General features: G+C 51.1%; 1 protein-coding gene across 10 annotated transcripts in view; it reads right to left on the reverse strand.

Moving 5' to 3' along the window:
* Positions 1–3,050: 3,050 nt before the first annotated feature.
* LOC116496971 (voltage-dependent N-type calcium channel subunit alpha-1B-like) overlaps positions 3,051–20,108 on the reverse strand; it is a 280,195-nt gene continuing 263,137 nt past the window's right edge. For 7 of the 10 annotated variants that reach the window (XM_032200418.1, XM_032200416.1, XM_032200417.1 and 4 more), the window contains 10 exons: positions 16,248–16,356; positions 14,804–14,911; positions 13,425–13,537; positions 12,627–12,754; positions 11,374–11,500; positions 10,716–10,826; positions 8,712–8,747; positions 6,196–6,403; positions 5,856–6,067; positions 3,051–3,781 (listed from right to left, as the gene is read on the reverse strand). In XM_032200418.1, coding sequence (XP_032056309.1) covers positions 3,245–3,781; positions 5,856–6,067; positions 6,196–6,403; positions 8,712–8,747; positions 10,716–10,826; positions 11,374–11,500; positions 12,627–12,754; positions 13,425–13,537; positions 14,804–14,911; positions 16,248–16,356 — 1,689 coding nt within the window. In that variant the 3' untranslated portion in view covers positions 3,051–3,244. The remainder of the gene's footprint in view (positions 3,782–5,855; positions 6,068–6,195; positions 6,404–8,711; positions 8,748–10,715; positions 10,827–11,373; positions 11,501–12,626; positions 12,755–13,424; positions 13,538–14,803; positions 14,912–16,247; positions 16,357–20,108) is intronic. The other 3 variants (XM_032200421.1, XM_032200415.1, XM_032200420.1) reach the window with 2 other exon arrangements.

The following is a 20,108-nucleotide window of genomic DNA, read 5'->3' on the forward strand; positions in this document are numbered from 1 at the left end:
ATAATTAAAAATTAACAACTGATGAATACATTGTATCAAAAAAGTACGAAGATAAACATTTTCCATGCACATACTTTTTATATATATGTATATATGTATATATTTTACATGCAAACATTACTTATTCAAAGTACAGCCACTACGAGACTGGTTCTGGATGCAGAAAAACTGATCGGTGCAATTCAAGTTTGGCAACTCACTATGAGGATTCTTGGAAATATGATGTATGCATTTAAGAGACAGCAGAGAGGCTGTAAAAATAGAGGAAAAAGGGTTATATGAACAACCGTGGTCAGGCTTGACTGTCACCGTCAGCGTTTGAAGCAACGCCTACGAGGCGGGTGGAGGATTGGACAACTGGAGCTTCTTCTTCGTGTTCTGCATGAGGACTGAAGTGATCCCACGCCATCGCTGGGCTGTGCGCTTCCAGGGGGGGATTAGTGAGGGGCTGGGGGGTCTGAGGTCTAAAACGCTGGGGGAAGGGGCAAGGCAGAGGGAAGAAAAGGCAAAATTGTTGGGTACAGAAAGACATCTCTTTCGCTTTCCGGTGTGGGTACAATGTTTGCATGCACTGTCAGAGAGATTGCGTTTTCTCTCTCCCTCCTTGGAGTGAAATAGTAATGTTTCCTTTAAAATTTCAAATAAAGTGTTTGTGCCTTCATATAAGGAAAATGTATAAAACATTTGGTCACAATCATGCTGAAGCCTGAAACAGGAAGATCCAGCAGATAAAGCTACAGAATGGATGAAGGTCTTTCTGACTGTCAGTGGTGTGGATGTGTTTCCTTACGTGTCATCTTGTTGCATAGCCCTCCGTTTGCAAATTACAGCCATTACCCATAGCGGACCTCTGGCTACCGCACTTCCTTTATTCAAAGTGCACATAAATACAGAGACAGAGATAGAGACAGGAGTTATCCTTTAGCAGAATCCAGGGATGAGATCGGCCAGAGATTATCATTTAGTAACGGAACAAAAAACACGCAACGAAAACGCAACAGGTTGAATTTTCTCAACAGAAAAGCTACAGGAGATGTGAAGAACCACCCTACAGCAGACTGCTCCCCGTGGGAGGCCGGAGGACTTTGCCGAGAGCATCAGCGACCTCCTGAGCATTTTGGTAGCATTCCCTGAAACCCCCCTCTTGGCCAAACCTATCACCAGGGCCCACCGGGATCTCCCCCTGGTTTAAGTGATCGCTTTGCCTTGAGAAGTTTCACAGTTCTGGGGCTTGGTAGAGCCTCCCACAGAATGCATCCGTCCAGTCCTTTCCTCTTTCCTATCACTGTTTTGGGCAAAGTGCTGTACCAGCACCTCCCACCCCTCCTCCTCTAACTTTCTGCCAGCGTACCATGCGTCTTCTGGCCTCCCTGTGCCCCAAATTAGCCCTACATCAAAGTTCATCAAAGCCACGGACACCGTGTCCTGCCCAGGCTTTTCTTTTGGCGCTTCCTCCCTGCCGGCATGTCATCTTTGCCTCTTCCCCAGGCTCAAAGTGCAGAAATCCACACGTGCAACAAAATAAAGAAATCGTCCAACACAAAAGTCATTGCAAGAACACAGAAATCTCATCCCTGAGAATCAGAGTTAGAGGTTTTGCTTTTTCGTTTTTTTTTTTTTTTTTTTTTTTTTTTCTCTTTTGAACAGGCAATAAAAACAAGACTCTCTCCATCTGCCCCCAACACAAACGACGCACCACGGGACACGGCCGCAGCTCTCGCAGCCCGACTACGACTAGACATGCAGTGCGAAAGATGCTTCTCCTCCTGCAGGAGCACCGCTGCAAACGCTGCGCCGCCACCCCTGCACCTCTCCCACCAGGACACCAGTCAACGAGCAAAGGCCAGCTTCTTCTGCTGCACTTACACCCCTCCCGCTCCCAACAATTAAATTATAATAAATAAAAACAAAAAAGGCCAACAAAACCCAAACCAACCCCAAAGTGTGTTTGCCTTCCCCACTGTCAGCTTCCAGCCCTGTGGGGGGGCAGCCGAGCCGAGCGGCTCCTCCGGGCGCTGCCCCTGCCCCCCGCGCTCCCCCAGGTCCGAAGCGAGAGGTTTGCATCGTCGCTGTGAAAGATTTCAAAGGTTAGGCACTTAGTAGTGAACAACTGGAGCATTCGGTAGAAACGGTGGGACCTGGAATGACAATTGGACTGATTCTCTACATAAAGAGTAATTTTTTTCTTTCTTTTTCTTTTTTTTTTTTTACTGTACAATTTACAAAAATGCACACAATGAAAAGTTAAAGTTCTATCTAATAGCTTGATATAAAACCAATAACATTTCTTCTTCTCACCCCTACACTTTTTCCTTTTTTTTTTTCCTGTTTTTCAGGTTTTCTTTTTTTTTCTTTTTTCTTTTTTTTTTTTTTTTTTTTTTTGCTAAATCAAGCTTATATTGTAAACAAGACAAAACAGTGAGGGCGTGTTGCAGTCGACAGGAGAGAGGGACGGGAAGAAAAGTCTCAGCAGCAAGGAAGCAGTCCTGACGAAGGGGCTCTCGGGTGGCTTTCTGGTGGCTGGGTGGGAAGGACCCGAAGTGGCGATGAGCGTGAGGGGGCCACGCAGCGGCGGGGGCAAAGCAGCGAGTTCCTGGCTCGGCTGGGAAGGGGCGCTGCGGCTGAACATCAAGTCCCAACGGACCGTCCTTTGTTCCGATCTGCGGGTTGTTTTTTTTTCCTCCTCTCCCAGTTCCTTAGGTAGATCTCTTCCCTCTCGGCGGTGAACGAGATAAAACGCGGGGTCAAGCTTTGTTCGCCGGTGTCCGTTTTTGCAACCCCGACTCCCACCCTGGCTGGGGCGGGGAAAAAAATAAAATAAAAAATAAAGAAATAGCCCAACCAAAACGGTGCCAAGCCCGAAAAGGATGGACGGCCTGCTCGTCCGCCGTCGTGGCTCCTCGCGTGCCTCGCGGGTTTGGCATCTGGTGCACGTCTTTGAAGGCAGCAGGGAGGTGGGCGAGAAGGGGGGAGAGATGCACTGCCCCCCAGGAGGGAGCCTTCTTCCTTGGTATATTTTAGTGGGGGAAAAAAAAAAAAAAAAAAAAAAAAAGAAAATAGAAAAAAAATAAGAAAACATAAAAGGGCAGGAGAGAGGCTGCACAAGTGTCTCCGGAGGTCTCGGAGCGGGGCAGAGCAGTTCTGGCGGCGGGGGCTGCCCCCAGGCACCGCGTGTCTGAGCGCACAGCCTTCCAGATGATAAAACTCATCGACTTTGCACGCCTCCGAGGGCTTCGCCGTGCCGCTAGCACCAGTCGTCCTCGTCGGCTTCGTGGTAGTAGCTCCGTCCCCGGGCGCCAGTGCCGGGGCCCGTGTTGAGCCCCAGCGTGTAGTGGTAGCCGTTGGGCACCCGGCGGGCTTGGTGAGACTGGGAGGTCAAGGAGGAGACATAAGAAGTCCTGGAGGAACGCCCCGAGTTGGTGGCCACCGCCTCCTCGAAGGTGAGCGTGTCCTCGGGCGCCGCGCCGCAGGGGCTGTCGGCGGCGTCGCGGTGGCCCAGGTAGGGGTCGGAGCCGATGCGGGCCACCGCGGCCGGGGGCGGCTGCTGGTCCCCCCGCAGCAGCGCGTTGTGCTCGGACAGACCGCGGCTCAGGCGTCCCGGGGAGAAAGGGGGCAGGCCGCCCGGGGAGGTGGTGAAGTGGACGGGCGAGGAGTTGGCGGTCTTGTAAGTGATGCTGGGGCGTGGGGTCAGGGGGGTCTGCGGGAGCTGCCTCCGACCCCGGCAGGGGGTACTAGCACCAGATGTCGACAGCAAGGGGCTCCCGTTAACCGAACCACTGCCCTAGATAAAAATTGGAACAGAGCAAATGAAAAAAATAAAAAAAAGGGAAACGCCGGACGAACACAAAGGCAGGCAGGTGTAAAACAGAAGGAGAAGCGACAGGGGGGAGAGACAAGTCACAAGAGGAAAGAGAAGCAAAAAAAGAGAGAGTTTAGACACGCACAGTCAGGGGAAGGAGGTTCTCGAGAAATAATCAAACAAGAGATGTGAAGAGCTGGAGAACTAAGGGTCTGCGAGGAGCAGGTAGGGACAGAAACAATCAGAGCATCGGTAGGACGCAAACTGGCAGACGGCTCCAACAGCAGGGGACACTGCCCGGGGGGAAGGAACCCACAGCACACACAGTCCCGACATGCCCCTTACCTCAGCAACGCCGTGGGCAGCTCAAAAACCTGCTGTTTTTTTTTTTTATTTATTTTTTGGCAAACACAATTTTGCAAAATTGCACTCTCTGCTTTGGGGCAATTTTTTGCTTGACTCTTCACCTGATGGATGTGAGTGCTGATGCTGGGGATCATTTCTGTGCTCAAAATTGTACAAAGTAGGAGGAGGATTTGGGAACTGACTTTTTTTTTTTTTTTTTCATAGTTTTAGGAATAAAATGCATTTTGATTAAATACTTCCTGAAGAAACAGCAACAAAAAGATTTTTGGATAGGCTTTGGCTTTAACAAGAGGGCTCCCTAAAGAAAAATCCTGAAAAAATGTGTTCACCTTCTTCTTGTTAATATTACACCTGTACTGTCTGAATGGTAGAAGAGACCGGCAGCTGCCTGCATTGTTAACAGTGGTGCATGGGCATGAACTAAGCTACAACAAGGAAGAAAAGTGCCCTGAGTGAGAGGAGCAGCCCTTGTTTGGCATTTCTGTCCACCTTCTGCCTGGGCAGGGCATGAACAGCTCTGGGAGCACATTTTAAAAATCCCTTCACCCTTTCTGCTACAGCCCCATGGTCCCAGCCAAGCTTTCCCCATGGTGGTGGAGGTGAGGGATGCTCACCACCACACGGTGACCTAAACGGTCCGAGGGAGGAAGCCCAAACCTTTCCAGAGGTCTGAGGCTCAAAATAAAATACTTACCAAAAAAAATAAATCATTAAAATCATACATGCTATTTAAAATTCTGGTAAACCAAGCATGTAAGAGAGCCCCTCCTGAGCTTTGCAGATTGATCTGTCACCAGGGGAACAGGACTTATTCTCAAGAAATAAAAAGAGATAAATAAATGTACCTGTTCCACAATACAGAACACTACAGGACAGCTCTGAGGCCCACACATCAGCAGCTGGAGCCTGACACTGCTGACACCACGGACACGAGCAAACCCAGCTGAAATCAGGGGTTTGGCTGCCTGCAGCCCCTGCGCTCGCATGGCCATGGCAAGGATTTATCCTACAGTCACCAAGTGCTTGTGGCACTGGGCAGGTGCTGGGGGAGTGGGCCAGCTCGGCTGCCCAATGGAGCATACCTCACCATGCTTCCAGCCTGCCTGGGCTCACGGATATTATTTTCCACCAGCAGCAAGCCCAGACAAGGCTCGGGCCTTCCAGGTCGCTGCACTGAACCTGTTAGCAAGGGAATCACTGAGCGGGGGCTCTGCGAGAGGCACTGAGTCACTCCGTGGGTGGCTGGTAAAAAACCATCAAGCCATGTTTCCATCCCTGTCCTGCACCTGAAGCAGCAAGCAGGATCTTTGCAGCAGGGACTGTCATGACAGGACAGGGGACACTGGCTTTGAGCTGAAAGAGGATAGGTTTTGGTTGGGTATAAGGGGAAGTTTTTCACAGTGAGGGTGTTAAGACACTGGAACAAGGCGCACAGAGAAGCTGTGCATCATTAGAAGTGTCCAAAGTCCTTTGAGCAGCCTGGCCTGGTGAAAGATGTCCCTGGCCATGGCAGGGGCTAGGACTGGGTGACCTGTAAGGGTTCCTTCCAGCCCAACCCATCCTACAGTAAGTAAGACCTTGAAGGCTTTACCTCCCACTGCCCGTCTCCTTTATCTTAAACAAACCCCAGAAGAGGTGTGCGGGTCCCTGGCAGACCCCAGGGCTCTCCTCGCAGCCCGTGCCCCCTCACCTGTCTGTGCGGGCCTTGCTCGGGCCCCCCGTTGGGCGAGGTGGGCCTGCTCTGATCAGCAGACTTGGGCTGGGAGCGGTCCCGGCTGCCGTAGCGGTCGCAGGAGTAGAAGCGCTGCTTTTCGGAGGAGGAGGAGGAGTGCTGCTTCCTCTCCTGGGACCGGCCGCGCTCCTGCTTCTTGTCCTTGGAAGAAGACTCACCGTGCTGGGCCACTGGAAGGAGAACGTTGGTCGGGGGTCACCAACACGCTCCTTCCACGGGGACGGGACCCCAAATCGCACCAAGTGCCCACCCCGAAGGGAGGAGGAGGACAAATCCCTGCTAAAGGCAAAGCTCGTACCGGCTTCCCCATCGGCCAGCTGGTGTGGGGACCTGTCCAAGGACTTCTGCTTCTTCTCTTTCCGCCGGTGGCAGCGGTGGTGGTGGTGGTGGTGCACCTGGTCGGTCGGCATGCGCTCCAGGGAGTACTCGTAGAGGTGCATGGCGTGCGGGCGCTGCGGGGTCAGCGTGGAGATGGAACGCTTCATGGGGCTCGTGTCCGGGATGGGCTGCGAGGGACAGGGGCACAGGGAGCGGGGTGAGAGGGCAGGCGCTGCAGGCACCCTGCTCGACCGCTCGGCTCCCATGGGAGGGGGGTTTCAGGGTGAAAGAAGGGGGCAAGGAGGGGCAGGAGAGAAATGGTTAACCGGCTACGACTGGAACGGGCAGAAGGACTTGTGGAATGGCAGACTTAGTGCTAGGTTTGAGGAGTAAACGTGAGCTCTGTTTGCTGAAATGGGCTTTGCTTTCAGCGTTGTGCCAACCCACAGGTACCACGGCGGAGCAGGACGCAGCACGGCACACTAAGCACGGCGCCACGGGAGGCAGCAGGAGTGAGCAGGGGCACGGCAGCACGGCAGCCAAGCATCTGACAAAGGGAGCTCTCCAAGACCAGTCTCACCCAAAGCTGCTTCGGGGCCTGGGAGCATCCCAAAGCAACTCCAAAGAGGGAAGCATGAAAGCGTTGGTGGGCACCACATGGAAAGGGAGGAAAATCAGAAATAAACAAATGGGCAAGGTGCAGGGCAAGCCACCTAATAACTGTGTCTGTCTCCCTGCACTTGGGGGTGATTTCCATCAAACTGCTGAACCTCCCCCCTTGTCCCACCACTGCTCCTCAAAGCCTTTGCAGCTGGGACAAGCTTGGATCACGTTGCTCCCTGCAACTCCACCAGGACATCTCCAGAAATGACTACTGAGGCTTGTTGTGGCAGTTTTCTAGTCATCCATGGCCTGAGAGCCAAACATTAGGACCCTGTGCAGCCCTCCAGCCTCCCATGGGCACTGCTGGCCACTGCCCCAGTGGCAGCTCCAGACTCTGCTCTCTTCCCTCCAGGTTCAAAACCTTACAGAGATGTTCTGCAGAAACCAAGACAAGCGGACTGCAGGGCAGCTATTTTCACCTCCCTACTGCCCAGCCACGGGCTATAGAGCTCAGAAAACAGGAAAAATTCGTCTTTCCTTCTGTTTCACTCTGCTGGCCTCCAGCTGCTTTGCAGACTGCTCCAAGGTGGAGGCAGGGCTTTGCCCATCCTCTGGAGGCTTCCTGGGGTACATCACTGCATCAGAGCTCCTGGCAGAGGAAAGCCCTGGGAGCACAGAGGTGCAGCCTGGTCAGGAGGGAGCTCAGGATGTCCTTTAGCCCCTCACGCCTCAGCCTTGAGTCCTCAGCCCAACACGTGCCTCAAGGGCCACTTCCAGCACAACATTTACTTTGCTTTCCGTAACCTTTCCAGAGAGCCTTGCGTTATTTTTACCATCCCTGCTATTTCATTTGCTTAGCCTGGGTTTCCAATCTCTGCTGCCCCTTGATATTTGCACAACGCGGAGCCGGTCGCTCTGCAGCCCTGGCTGGCATTTCGGGCAGGACGAGCCGCTCTCCCTGCCGTGCTGTCACAGCTCTCTCTCCTTGAATGCAAAGGGGCAGCCTGAGCTCCATTTTCAGCTGCTCCACCCAAACCTTGGTGTTTCCCTTGTGCAAAGTGAGGTGTTAGGGCTGCAAAATGTGCTGCAGACCCAGAGGGGGACACAGCACAGCCTGCAGCATCGCGGTGTGCCCGGGGGTGCCAGCTCGGGCAGCGAGGTGACGCTGTGCTGTGCCACACCGCTCTCCTCCCAGTCACACTTTGGGGCTTCACATCTGTCCTCCCTGCTTACCATCGGGCCAGGAGATGAAGGTTAATGATGAAGGAGAACCATAACGTGGCAGTCAGATTCACAAATTGGCTGATGGGGGGCAAAAAACACGAAAATACTTCCCACCAAAAACACTTATCAGCATTTCCTAAATCCTTTTAGGAACTGCCAGGAAGAAGACAGATTTCCCAACAACAAGCCAGCCAAATCTATAAAAAAATGGGTGTTTCTCTTTGGACCCAATTCTGTGCTGATTCCAAGGCCAGAGGCTGCTGCTGACCCTAATGGGAAGTGACTCTTAGCAAGGCAAAGCACACTCTCCCCAAAAATCCTTTTCTTACATTAACGGGGTGCACACAAGCCTCGGGAGACTATAACCATAACCCTTCGGAGACTTACTAATTGCCTCTTCATTAGCAAGCCGATAGTTTTCACCTCCTAAATCCCTGCGCAACAAGGCGTACAAACCAAATAAATAAGCAAACCAAACAAAAACCCCTGCTATCAGCGTGCGGCGTGCAGTCGGGGGTGGAGGGAACTGCAGCACAGGGGGAAGAGACAGCAGCTGCGCCGGTGCAACATTGTGCTCCAGATGGGGAGGGAGAAAAGTAAAGGGTTAAGGAAGGTTAATCGTTTCTTAACACGGATTTAATAGGATACAACTGAGTGCAAACTACATACTGCTAGGTAACTCCCAGGTGACCGTGCTTTGCTCCTCTGCAAACAATTCGGACAAGATGAGAGACATTATTTGAAGCAGCCCCACAGTACAGCCATGGTCAGACATCGCGGCAGATGGGCAGCAGACACGGGGAGGGCAGGGAGGGACAGAGGGGAGGAGGGGGGTTGAAAGCATAGGGAGTTTGGTTTTTTAATGGCAAAGTAAAATAAAAAGATGGAGGAATGACAGATAAACAAGAAGGGGGATGTCCAGAAATCAGGAGGAAACAGAAAGCATCACAAATAAGTTATAAAGAACTCAAAATTTGGGGGAGCAGAGGCAGCGTGTGAGAGGGAGGGTGGAGGGCATGGAGGGGGAAGACACACAGAGAGTACATCGGTTATTCGGCTGAAGCTATGACCACCAGAACATTACATTACTACGTGAGGACAGATCTGCTCGGGTACCACGGGCCTGATTCATACCAGCCTAGAGAGCTCTCCTGGGGCAGCTGCGCCTTGGGGACAGGGACTGTGCCCCCAGCAAGGGGAGGTTGGGCACGGACAGGATCCTTGCTCCTAAAGGCAGCAGTGGCTGCAGGGTGCAGCAGGAGCAGCCTGGGAGAGTTTCTCTCTGCTCAGGGGCTCCAAGCAAAGGGCTTGTCCTGTCTTTGACAATGACAGTGTTAAATCGCAGGCATGCTGTCTGGGACTGCAACGGAGAGGAGTTTCCCAAGGAAAGGCTCGTGCCACTGGCTTTCCTGTTGGCAACTCCATCGCCTTGCAAGGGAAGATACTACTTGAGGCCTGGAATAAAGGACAACTTTGTTCTGGGAGGGGAGGGAGTACTGGATTGTTTTGGGGTCTGTTTCTTTTATCAAGCATCTCGACTAGTATTGCTAACCCAGAGCATCCCAGAAGACAAAGTTCTATTCAGTGATTTTCTGGAGCTCTCACACAGAGTGCAGTTTCTCATGTCAGCTGGGAAATTTGTTAGCCAGCAAAGCGTAGCTTGCACCAGCCTAAGCACATTTGCAAACCTATTTAATCTGTTGGAGCTATTTCTGTGCACACAAGACACAGTCTTTAAGTTTTAGGATGCAGAACATCTTCCAGGTCCTGCTTCCCACGGAGAGCAATGGGGAAGAGCCCATGGGCTGCTCACTTCTTACTGCATGAATCAGGCCCTTTGAGCAAGAGAGACACGACTATGGGGTGTTCAGACACACAGGAGGCAGGATGATGTCTGGAGAGCATCTGGGTTAACAAGCTGGCAGTGAACACGTGGAGTGCCCAAAAATGATCTGTGAAAACCATGACATCCTATGCACTAAGGAGCGTCCACAATTAGCCGCCAAGTTGCTGTAAAGGTCAACCCTAATGATGAGATTTCTTTACAAGAAGCCAAACAAGGAAAATGAAATCCTTAACAACATATTACTAATCAAAGTCACAATGCAAGATATGCTAATTACTGTGGGAAGGGAAAAACACAGGGAGACTGCTTAATGTCTCAGTGCAGCCTTCCAGGCACTGGCTCCCTGGTATTTTCCATACCTACTGCATTCATCAAAGAGAACCACAGGAAATCTCCAGCTTATTTTATGGCTGGAGCACTGGAGCATGCCTCGGCTGTCTGTCTGGATAGATGGCAAACAACTGCCAATGGGAAACGTATGCCTTCCAGGAACATAGGCTGGCAAACATTATCGTCCCCAGTTAATCAGAACAGGCACTCCATGGTAGGCGGTCATCATTTAGCAACCCAGACAGATGGATTTCTCTGTGTTCTTTTTCTTTTTTCTTTTCCTTTTTTTTCTGCAATCAGGAATGAGTAAACCTGGGGAAAATGCTGTGCCTGCACACAAATGATCCGAGCCCCAAGGCTGGTTACCTGGCTCCAGGTTCAGAGAACACCTTTACTTCACAGAACTTGCAGGCAACTTTGAGCACAAAGAATGCACTGCACTGCCTTCCTGGCTCGCTCGCTGTCTCCCACCCCAAAAAACCTCCCTCCCTGCTCACCTGAGTTTCGGCAGCCAGGCGTGGCATGGAAGCTGCCCGCCCCTGGCTCTCCAGACCCGGCTGGTGCTCTCCGTTGGTGAGAGTGGGGCTGATTTCCCTCATTTCCACCACCTGATCCAAATCAAGAAACAGTTTCAGGAGCAAGAATGCAAATGTCAGCTTTGAAACCATCATCTGAGCAGGCTTCTGCTAAGTTTGGTTTGGGAAGGGGTGCTGGTAGGGGAAAGGGAATAAATTTGGAGCCATGGAGCACCCAAGTCACTCTTTATTGACAGCACTGCCTTCAGCAGGGACAGAGGTGGGACAAGTTCATCCACCAGCCATGGCAATGAGCCCTGACCCATGACACCTGTTCTCTGGGTTTGTACACTGATAACAATGGGATTGGGACAATGGGATGACAAGGAAGATGTAGCCCTAAGTGACCTATCTCAGCAGACACATAGTCCCAGGATAAGCATGCCAACAAGTACAGCTATCGGTGCTGAAGCTCTCAGACTTGCTTTTTCTCTATAATGTTCAAGCAAGTTTTGGGTTGTGAGAGTGAACAACACTTATCTCTAAGGGCAGAGGACCCCTTCAGCTCTCAGGGAAGCATCTAGCCTTGATATCTATTAAAATCTACTGCATTTCACCCCGTCTCCACCTGTTTGCTTACCCGCTCAATAGGGATTTCTTCTGAGTGGCCTCGTTCAAAAGCTGGTGTCCTGGTTTCATAAAACACGTCCTGGGTGCGCTGGGTCCCCCAGGAGCTGGACTCTTTGATTCCACCCTCTGGGGGTGGCCTGCCAGAAGATCAAGGAGAAAAAAGAAAAAAAAAAGATGAACTCTTTTGCAAAGGGATTGTGCTGACAGTAAAGCACCTGGGTACCCTCTGATGTCTCACTTGTGAAAATGGATGCAGGATGGCTGGTGAAGCTATGAAGTCCCCTAGGTTTTCCCAGGGCCACTTTCTTTCTAACCCAAAGATCCCCCTGAGCAACCAGGAAACCAAACAGGTCAGAGCATTCTTTTTCAGTAACTGAGGAAATCAACTTCTGCGGCTTAAGTTCTGATGAAGAAGAATGATCGATTCTGGAATTCAGGCAAATTATGTATGCAAAACCAGTTAGACAAATAGCCCTAAGTGATACTGGTCAAGCACATTCGTGGCTGTGCCAACCTACATTCACTGAATGGTACAGGTAGCCCTAGGTTTTACTGCTGGGTCTTAAGTCAGATTCCCATTGGGGTTATTCAGGACATTTCGACCTCAGACATCCATCATTAAAAATCCATGGCATGTGTGACCCAGAAAAAAGTCACCTGAGGAGCAGGAAAAGGTGAAACATTTAGGGATTGCCATTACTGCAACTGTTTGGTAAGGTGGCTCGGGAGGTATTATTTTGGCCAAAGAGAAAGAGCCAGATTCTGTCCTGGAAAGTCTCAGGCAGCTCTTGCTGTTTTCAAGTGCATTGAGCTTTAGGGAATTCTTCGCTCCCAAGGACCTTTTGGTCTCCCAGGAACCCACTGCATTAGCAATTCAGTGCTTGGTTTGGGATTTGTCTGGCTGTTTTGCAGTGATCCCAACATCCTGTAAACAAATTTGCAATTAAAACTAGCCACGATGGAAAGCTCTAAGATTTGGAGGAGGCCACTAAGGAAACATGCAGCTCTGGAGCTCCCAGTGCCACCACCATCTATAGTGGGTAGATAATTGCACCCAAGGCCATGGCAGGAGGCAGAGCCACGTGCAGCAGGTTGGCAGCCACCAGCAGGACATTGTCCCAGCCAAGGCACACAGTGGCTGCTGGGCTCGGGGTCACTGGAGGTGCCACACAACATCCAGGGCAACTGAGTCAGCAGGGCCAAGGCTGGCATTTGCCCTTTGTTCCCCTCGGATGTGTTATGGCTGTGTCGGGGGGTACTCACAGTGTGCCCCCGTTGTTGAGCGATGCCGAGCTTTTCTGGCGGAGGAACGCCTTTGCGTTGCTGAACGCTGCGGGCTGGGTCTGCTCCAGGGTGGCCTTCAGGGGGTGGAAGAGCGACACCGGGCCGGGCTGCGAAGTAAAGGGAAGGGGTCAGAGAGAAGTTCCCCCCGCACCCGCTGAGTGCGGCAGGGGTTTCGTATCCTGATGTGAGTGCTGGCGCTGAGCACCCCGTTGTGGCACTGTCACCAGGGACAGGCGGACAGTGCCACGCTGGAGGCTACCTGGATGCTCACCTTGAAGTCAAGCAGCTATTTGGCACACCAGAAATATCTGGGGTTTCAATCCCAAGCCAGACGTGTGGAAATACATTTAAGAAATTGTAAAAGTCTTCAAGTGTATTGATAATATGTATATGTATCTATTATGAACAATTTCCATTTTAAAAAGTAACCAAAACATTTTGGAGCCAAATATCAGCTTTCAGTGATTCTTCTGTGTCCCAAAGACATCTCACAGTATGCCTCAGTGTTTACACCACTTCTTAAAACAGGACTGAAAATTAGTCTGCCAAGTTATTTGGGACTTTTTTTTTTTTTAAAAAATATCCTTCCAGACCTAGTGGAAAAGGAAATTGCATCTTTTTTATTTATTTATTTACTTTATGGTGGGAGAAAGAATTTTGGGAGGGTTTTCCATTTTTCAAGCGGTGCCTGGGGAAGCACCCAGACCTTCTGCTCGCGGCTCAGAGGGGAAGCTGCCCAAGAGTGAGGGCAGAGAGCAGCAGCCTTTGGCTGAGTACCTGGCACAGGCCCCCCGGAGGCTGGTGGACTTGTTCCCTGCTGTTCTTGTTCTGTTTGTAGAAGTCGAATATCATGAGCGCTGCGTAGACCTTCCCCACAGTCATCTCATCGGCTGTCCAGGGACGTTCAGGTGAGGGAAGGCAAAGGACCAGGGGTGATGAGTGAGTCGCAGTGCATGAGAAACAGCAACATCAAACGGGTGTGAAGAACAAGGAGGAAGAAGTGGTGGCATTGAAATGATGAGGCAAAACAGACACAGGGAAAAATGGGGGAAAGGCAAAAAAGCAAGAAAAGGTTATAACAGACTTCTTCAGATCTTTGCCTGCTGATGTCTGTTGCTGGGAGGAAGGCCCCTGACTCTAACCCTCTATGGCAAACACTCGCAGATGCTGGGTGGAAAAGAAACAGGCAGGAAAACTCTGTGGCATTGCAAGCATTGCCAACGGAAGAGCCAGTAAATTAATGCCAGATCCATAGCTAACTTTTTATCAACAAAGCCTTATTCCAATTTCTCTGAATTACAGTCAACTGAGGCATAATGGGCTAACATACATACATGTAAAGAGTATTGCGTTTTTCCAGATGTCTTTTTCACTCTCACAGCTCTGCTCCCAGCCCTTCCCCGCACTGCAGCTGAGCACGTCCCTTACAGCAAGGAGTTAAAGCTCCAGATATAAAGGCAACCGGAGAGGTGGGGAGGAGAAGAATTCAGTAGTTGCTACCCACTGATCTGCACCTTTTCAACTCCCTCATTTTTCTTAATTAACATTGCCTTTATTGCTCTGCACTGTTTCTCATTAATCAGGAATCCAGAGCCCTCGCTTTGGCCAATCAAGATAATGGCAAACTTTCCGTTTTCTCAGCATGTTCACCTAAAGACATCATCGAGTAACACAAAGGCCTTTAGCTCCAAGATATCTCACTTCTGGTTCTGTAAGTTCTCAACAAACCTTTAATCTCCTTCCCCTGGTTTTCTGTAGCAAACTGAGTGCAGATAGCAGATGTTGCTCTCCTGTCCTGTATGGCACAGGCTGGAGGCAAACAAAAGTTGTGAAAAAGGTCTGGAAGAGGCCACACAGCTTTTGGTCCCTTCTTGGATTGCTCTAAGGACGTGAAACCCACTGTAACGTAACAGAACTCATGCCTGGATGAGACCTCGGCTTCCCTGCTCCTTGGATGACCGTGGTGCAGAGATGTGGGCTGGAAGCCTGCAGAGGCAGCACCTGGGTGCTAATCAACACCAGGTTCCCTTGCTGCATCCCCTAGATGCCCATGTACCTCAATAGGGCTCGGGACAGAGCAGGCAGGGAGGGGAAAACCTACAGTGGGCTTCTCAAGTGGCTGGGGAGGGCTGGGTGCTTGCTGGTGGACCACTTACGTTTGTGAGGAGGCACCAGCAAGTCCAGCGTCTTCTGGGACAGATTGGGCCAAACCAGTGAGATCTCCTTTCTCAGCTCAGCATCACACTGGTGCTGCTTGACACCCCCTGAAAAAAGGGAGAGGAAACAGGCACGTCAATGAAAAGCCCTGTCTGTTCAGCACATCCCACTGCTCGCACAGCAAGAGAAGGCATTTCCCCCACTGCCAGTTCTCGAGAGCACCAAACAGAGGCTGGGTGACAACTTAACCAGGAGGAGCCGAACACAGCGGCATTATTCAAGTGGCCAAAGTGAGGTCTCAGTACACAAGTGGAAAGTGATTAAAGTGTGTATGAGCCAACAGGCCGACTCCCAGCTGAATACACCACACAGTCAGCAATTAAGTAGTTCGTCTGAGTGACAGAGATTAGTTTTCTGAGAGGAAAGCAATGGGAGGAGACTCTGGGTGCTGCGACAGGGCGGTTTGAACTCCCACACTCAGTCTCAGAGGGTTTATTAAGGGCCTGTTAGTCCCACTAAAGACTCGATTAAACATAGCACACAAAACTGAGCACGTAGCCACAAAGCGGGTCAGGAGCTCACAACCCTTTTGGCGGTGCCAGCACTATCAGCTGCACTGACTCTTTGGTTCCCTTCCAGTATGTGGCAAAAAAAAAAAAAGGAGAGGGGCCTTTGTCAGCTGAAAAAGTCTGTGGGAATTGCCTTTGCTGACAGGGAACTAGGACCCTAAAATCCCAGACAGTCCTAAGTGTGTCCTTGAAAACAAGCATCTGGTACTTGGGGTCACTCTGGGGGAGCTCTCCAGCAGCCTCAAAGTTTTGTCTTCTCTCAGCACTGCACACCCAAAGCATCAAAGACAAAGTTTCAGTAACATTGGAGGCAGGTAATTATCGCGGAGGGGCTGGAAGATTGGCCTAAGACCACTTGAGAAAAGCACAGCACCCCAACCCCGCCTGCCCTTTGCTCACAAGAGCAAATTACCTCCTGTTTGCTTTTAGATTAGGAATAGAAGTGCTTTGGCCCGTCATGCCTTGCCTGTGACCCCAGCCAGCCTGATTAAACAGCGTACCGACCCACAGAAAAGGCCGGCGTGCTTTATTACATGGCGGTGTTTAATTGGGAAGTCAAGCACACGCCTGATTAAACACTTAAATAACTTAATTTTATCTCCAGGCGCCTCAAGTCACTGCAGGGCCACCAGCAGACAGCAACGCTGCCTTTTTCACCCCCGTGCTGGGATAGCAAAGAAGTAAGGTGCAGAAACTCATGCGGCTGTTAGAGAGCAAGGAGCTGCCTGGGGCTTTCGGGGGAGCCCGGCACATCTCGGCTGCTGTGCTGGGGTATGGTCACCCCAACGGTGTCAGCATTTCTGTGGTTTCAGGGCCGCAGTGCAGCAGGGTGTGAGGCCCCACGCGCAGTCACGCATCGCCCCCCCCCTCTCACCTGTGGCGAGTTTGATTTCGAGGGCGGTGCGGATCAGGGCCATCAGCGTGGACGTGAAGTGGACCGTCAGGTCCTCGGGCGAGATGGGCATGTTCATCCGCACCAGGCGCTGCGGGGAGGAAGGCAGGCACTGTGAGCGTTGGTCGGGATTTCTCCCCCCCACCCGGGCCCTGCCCTCCTGCGAGCCCCCCGAGGCAGCCCCACAGCTGCCCCACTGCCACCCCGAGCCTTTTGTGCGCTGACCTCAGGCATCTCATCCCCAGCAGCTCCAGGCCCTCTCCTGGAGCAGGTCCGAGCCGTTGGCTGTGGCTGTTAAACAACTGATTTGCCAGCATTTGTACCGTAATCCTACAAAGAGATTTCTTCCCAAAGAAGCGGATTTTAACATCCTCACCCCATTTCAGGTAGCTACGCTGCTCCTGATGGTCTCCAGCTATGGCCCTACCTTCAGCCCAGACACATGGCTGGCACCTGTGCCCCCCTGCCAGGTCCTTGTGTGACAGTGGGGGAAAAAGAAGCCAGCACTGGCTCCTACATCAGTACCTTTAATGATGAGACCTGGCACTGCCAGCTGGAGCGAGAGGATGGAGGACTTGCATCCACCACCAGAGGATGCGGCTCTATGCAGACAGTGACCACGGCTCAGGTTCTCAGGGGCTGTTTGGGGCTGGTTGCTAATGGGTAAAGGGGTAAAAAGTTCGTGTTTGGAAACACTTGGGTTCGGTCTCCTGCCTCCTTTCCCTGTGGGCATCCCAGGAGCTCTGAAGATCTCCTCTCTTCAGTCAGTGAGCTACACAGCTCGCTCCAGCTCTTACCCCCAGGGGAAGGAGCCAGGCTGGAGAGAGCAGGGCTGTTACTCCCCCCTCCTGTGCTCTTGCAGTCCAGATCTGCACGTGTCTTCCAAGATCTTTAGCCCTAGTAGCAACTCCTTCCTCAACACCAGTCAGGACCACCTCTGGCAGGGCAAATTCATCTCTTGCAAGCACTTTGGAAGCCGTGGCTCCCTTAACACGTCTGGTGTCAGAGCAGCTAAATGCAGACGGGCAGAAGCACCCCGAGCCTTGCTGATAACCTGAGTGATGCATTTAAAGGATGGATTTCTTCTCCTTTGGCAATCTGCTCATTTCTCAGCTCCTCGGCTTTCAAAAGCCGTTCAGCAACCTCCTTATCAGACCCGCCCCGCATTCCTGCTCTCCGAGAGAAGTCACTGAGCATTAATCCAGCTGCGCAGAGCTCCACAGCGGCTTGCAAAGCCGAGCATTAGCCTGGCTGGGGCCCCTCGCTTGGGAGTGGATTTCATCTGTGTCTGAAAGCTGCTGGGGCTGTTATTTTGATCCCTATCAGCGCACAGAAACCCTCTCTTTGTTGAGCACAGCCCAACGTGCCGCTGAGTGATCCACGTGGGGCTGCAGCGGGGAGGCTCCTGCTCCATGCACTGCGACATTGAGGGCTGCTGGGAGACATCCCCGACACGCAGGAGTTGTCCTGCTGGCGCTGATGGGGATGGAGGGCACAGGTTTGGTGCAAAAAGTCTGCTTTTCAAGACCTGAATGTCTTGAAAAGGAGGTGAGACCTCCTTGTTTATCTTGGTACGCATCTTTGGATCTCATTATGTGCCGCACAAAAGACTCCTGTAACAACATACCCTGTGTCCTAAAGGCTGGGACAAACCACTGTGATCTCAAAAAGCTTTTAAAGTGTGCCCAGAGGTTATCTTCCATGTCCAACAAGCCTCTGAGAGGGGGAAATCAAAGGCAGGACTCCCCTCCCTTTATAATTCAATGACGGTAGCAAATGCTGGCAAGGCCACATCTTTATTTTTTTTTTCTCTTCACTTGTGTCAAATGGAGCACCATTTAAATTCAGACTCCTGCCCTCAGCGCACAAAAAGTTAGCACAGAATCACTGTATCCGTGTGAGCCCACACACCACTGACAGCCCCACCACATCCCACTGCAGTGGGACAGAGTTCAGATGGAGAGAGAAAGGAGGTGCATGGCAGTGAGAGCAAGCAGATGAGAAATAATTCCTCCAGGAGAGCTCTATCCTCACGAAAACCAACACCAAGCATCATCTGGGGACCGAGATGTCCCAGGTCTCCCCACTGACTTCCCAGCCTGAATTCCCAACCGGGAGGCAGAGCACAGGGAGTCGCAGCTACACACAGCAGAGCTGAGGGATGGTTGTTCCTCCTAAACTGTAATCAAGGGGGAAGGATCCAGACGGAGATGTTCCCAAGACAGGAAGAAGGGGGAACATGCTTCCAAGTGTTCCAACATACAAACCAGTCAAACAGCTCAACCTGGACACCCTTAGGCCAAGGCAATTTCCAATCTAATAAACCTTCAACCTGCAGAGAGCGCAGCACAGGTCCTCCCACAACGCCCAGACCTTGCTGGGGCTGGGCAGCTCCAGCCGTCCCCTCAGGAGATGGAAGTCTTGGTCCCACCTGGGGGAGCAGCCCCTGCAGCAGGATCTCTGCTGCTGGTCACCCCTTTGCTCCCTCTCTCCTCTATTGGGGTAGCAAACTGGGAGGCACCACCTCCTCCTCTCCTGGGGCAGGTTTTTGGCAGCCAGCTGAGGTGCACAGGTGCTGCAAGTTGCACCTCCCAAGGCAGAGCAGATACCCATTTCTTAGCCAAAATAAAAAAATAAAAAAGATGTGAAAGGGGTCAGAAGTGCCTTATAACCCATGCAGTGAGGCCTAGCAGGTCGTAGCTACAAGCATCCCTAAATCTCTACCAACATCAGCAAGAGCAGCTTTCTAGGAAGCCATTTGAAAAAAATGTATATATCTAATGGATGTACTGCATTTGGGGGACAGCTCCTGCAGCTCCTGCCAAAGCAGTTGGGAGAAAGGAATTCATTCACATTTGGCTCAAAATAGCTCTGACACCACCCAATACAGGGGAGAAAGCAGTTTGGTGGGAGGTGCTCACGCTGTGTCCCCACACCGGCACCCAGAGGGGTAGGGGACGGGGTCAGGTGTGGGCACGGCCACCTGGAGGAGAGCCCCTGCCTTCCCTGCCCTTAGCACCCTTTGATGCATTTCCCAAGCACCTGAAATGCAACTGAGTGCAAACAAAATAGAAATATTTTTTTCCTTTCTTTTTTCCCCACGAATGCTATAAAAAACACCCTTACGCCAAAAATTATATCCACAGGAGAAACCTCAAAGAAAATGCAGTAAAACACCAAAATCATCAAAATGTTTCCTTCCAACAAGCGCAAAGCAAGGAATTTCAGTAACTTGAAACCTACTTTCTGTTCCTACAAGAATTTTAACTCATTTGCATTTCCATAGGTGTTGTTTAAAAGGGACTAGCCTCCAACTGAAATTATTAACATTTCTTGAAGTCAAATATTTTGACTGAACTAAAATTACTCTTCCAAAAATTAGGAACTTTGGATTTTCATCCCTAACCAAGATGGAAGAGAAAATCTCAATGTTACCCATGTTGCACAGGTAACACTGTGGATAAAAGCAAAACCTGAGCCAGTTGTTTAGCCTGTACACTGTTTCAAATACAATTAACAGCTCCCCTCATTTCTGCTGTCTCTTCTGGCTGAGGTCATGCTTCAAGACAAGCCCTTACTGGTTCCTCATGCTTTGCAATAGGTTTCTAAAATTTCGATTATAATATGTATAGAAAAAAAAATGCAATTTTTTCTATCTTTCTAGACTCCAGGAGGAAATGACAAGGGCACGCTGATGCAGATGGCAGGAGAGCAGATCCTTCCCTGCACTAGCAAGGAGTTTGCACTACTCTGGCGTGCCCTGGGAATTGATGACCACAAATAAAGGGTGTTCAGGTCAATTAATAACTGGGGGACATGGAAGAAAAAAAAAAAAAAGATAAA

Source organism: Aythya fuligula, chromosome 19 (genome assembly GCF_009819795.1).
Source record: "Aythya fuligula isolate bAytFul2 chromosome 19, bAytFul2.pri, whole genome shotgun sequence".
In the NCBI taxonomy this organism is placed as follows: domain Eukaryota; kingdom Metazoa; phylum Chordata; class Aves; order Anseriformes; family Anatidae; genus Aythya; species Aythya fuligula.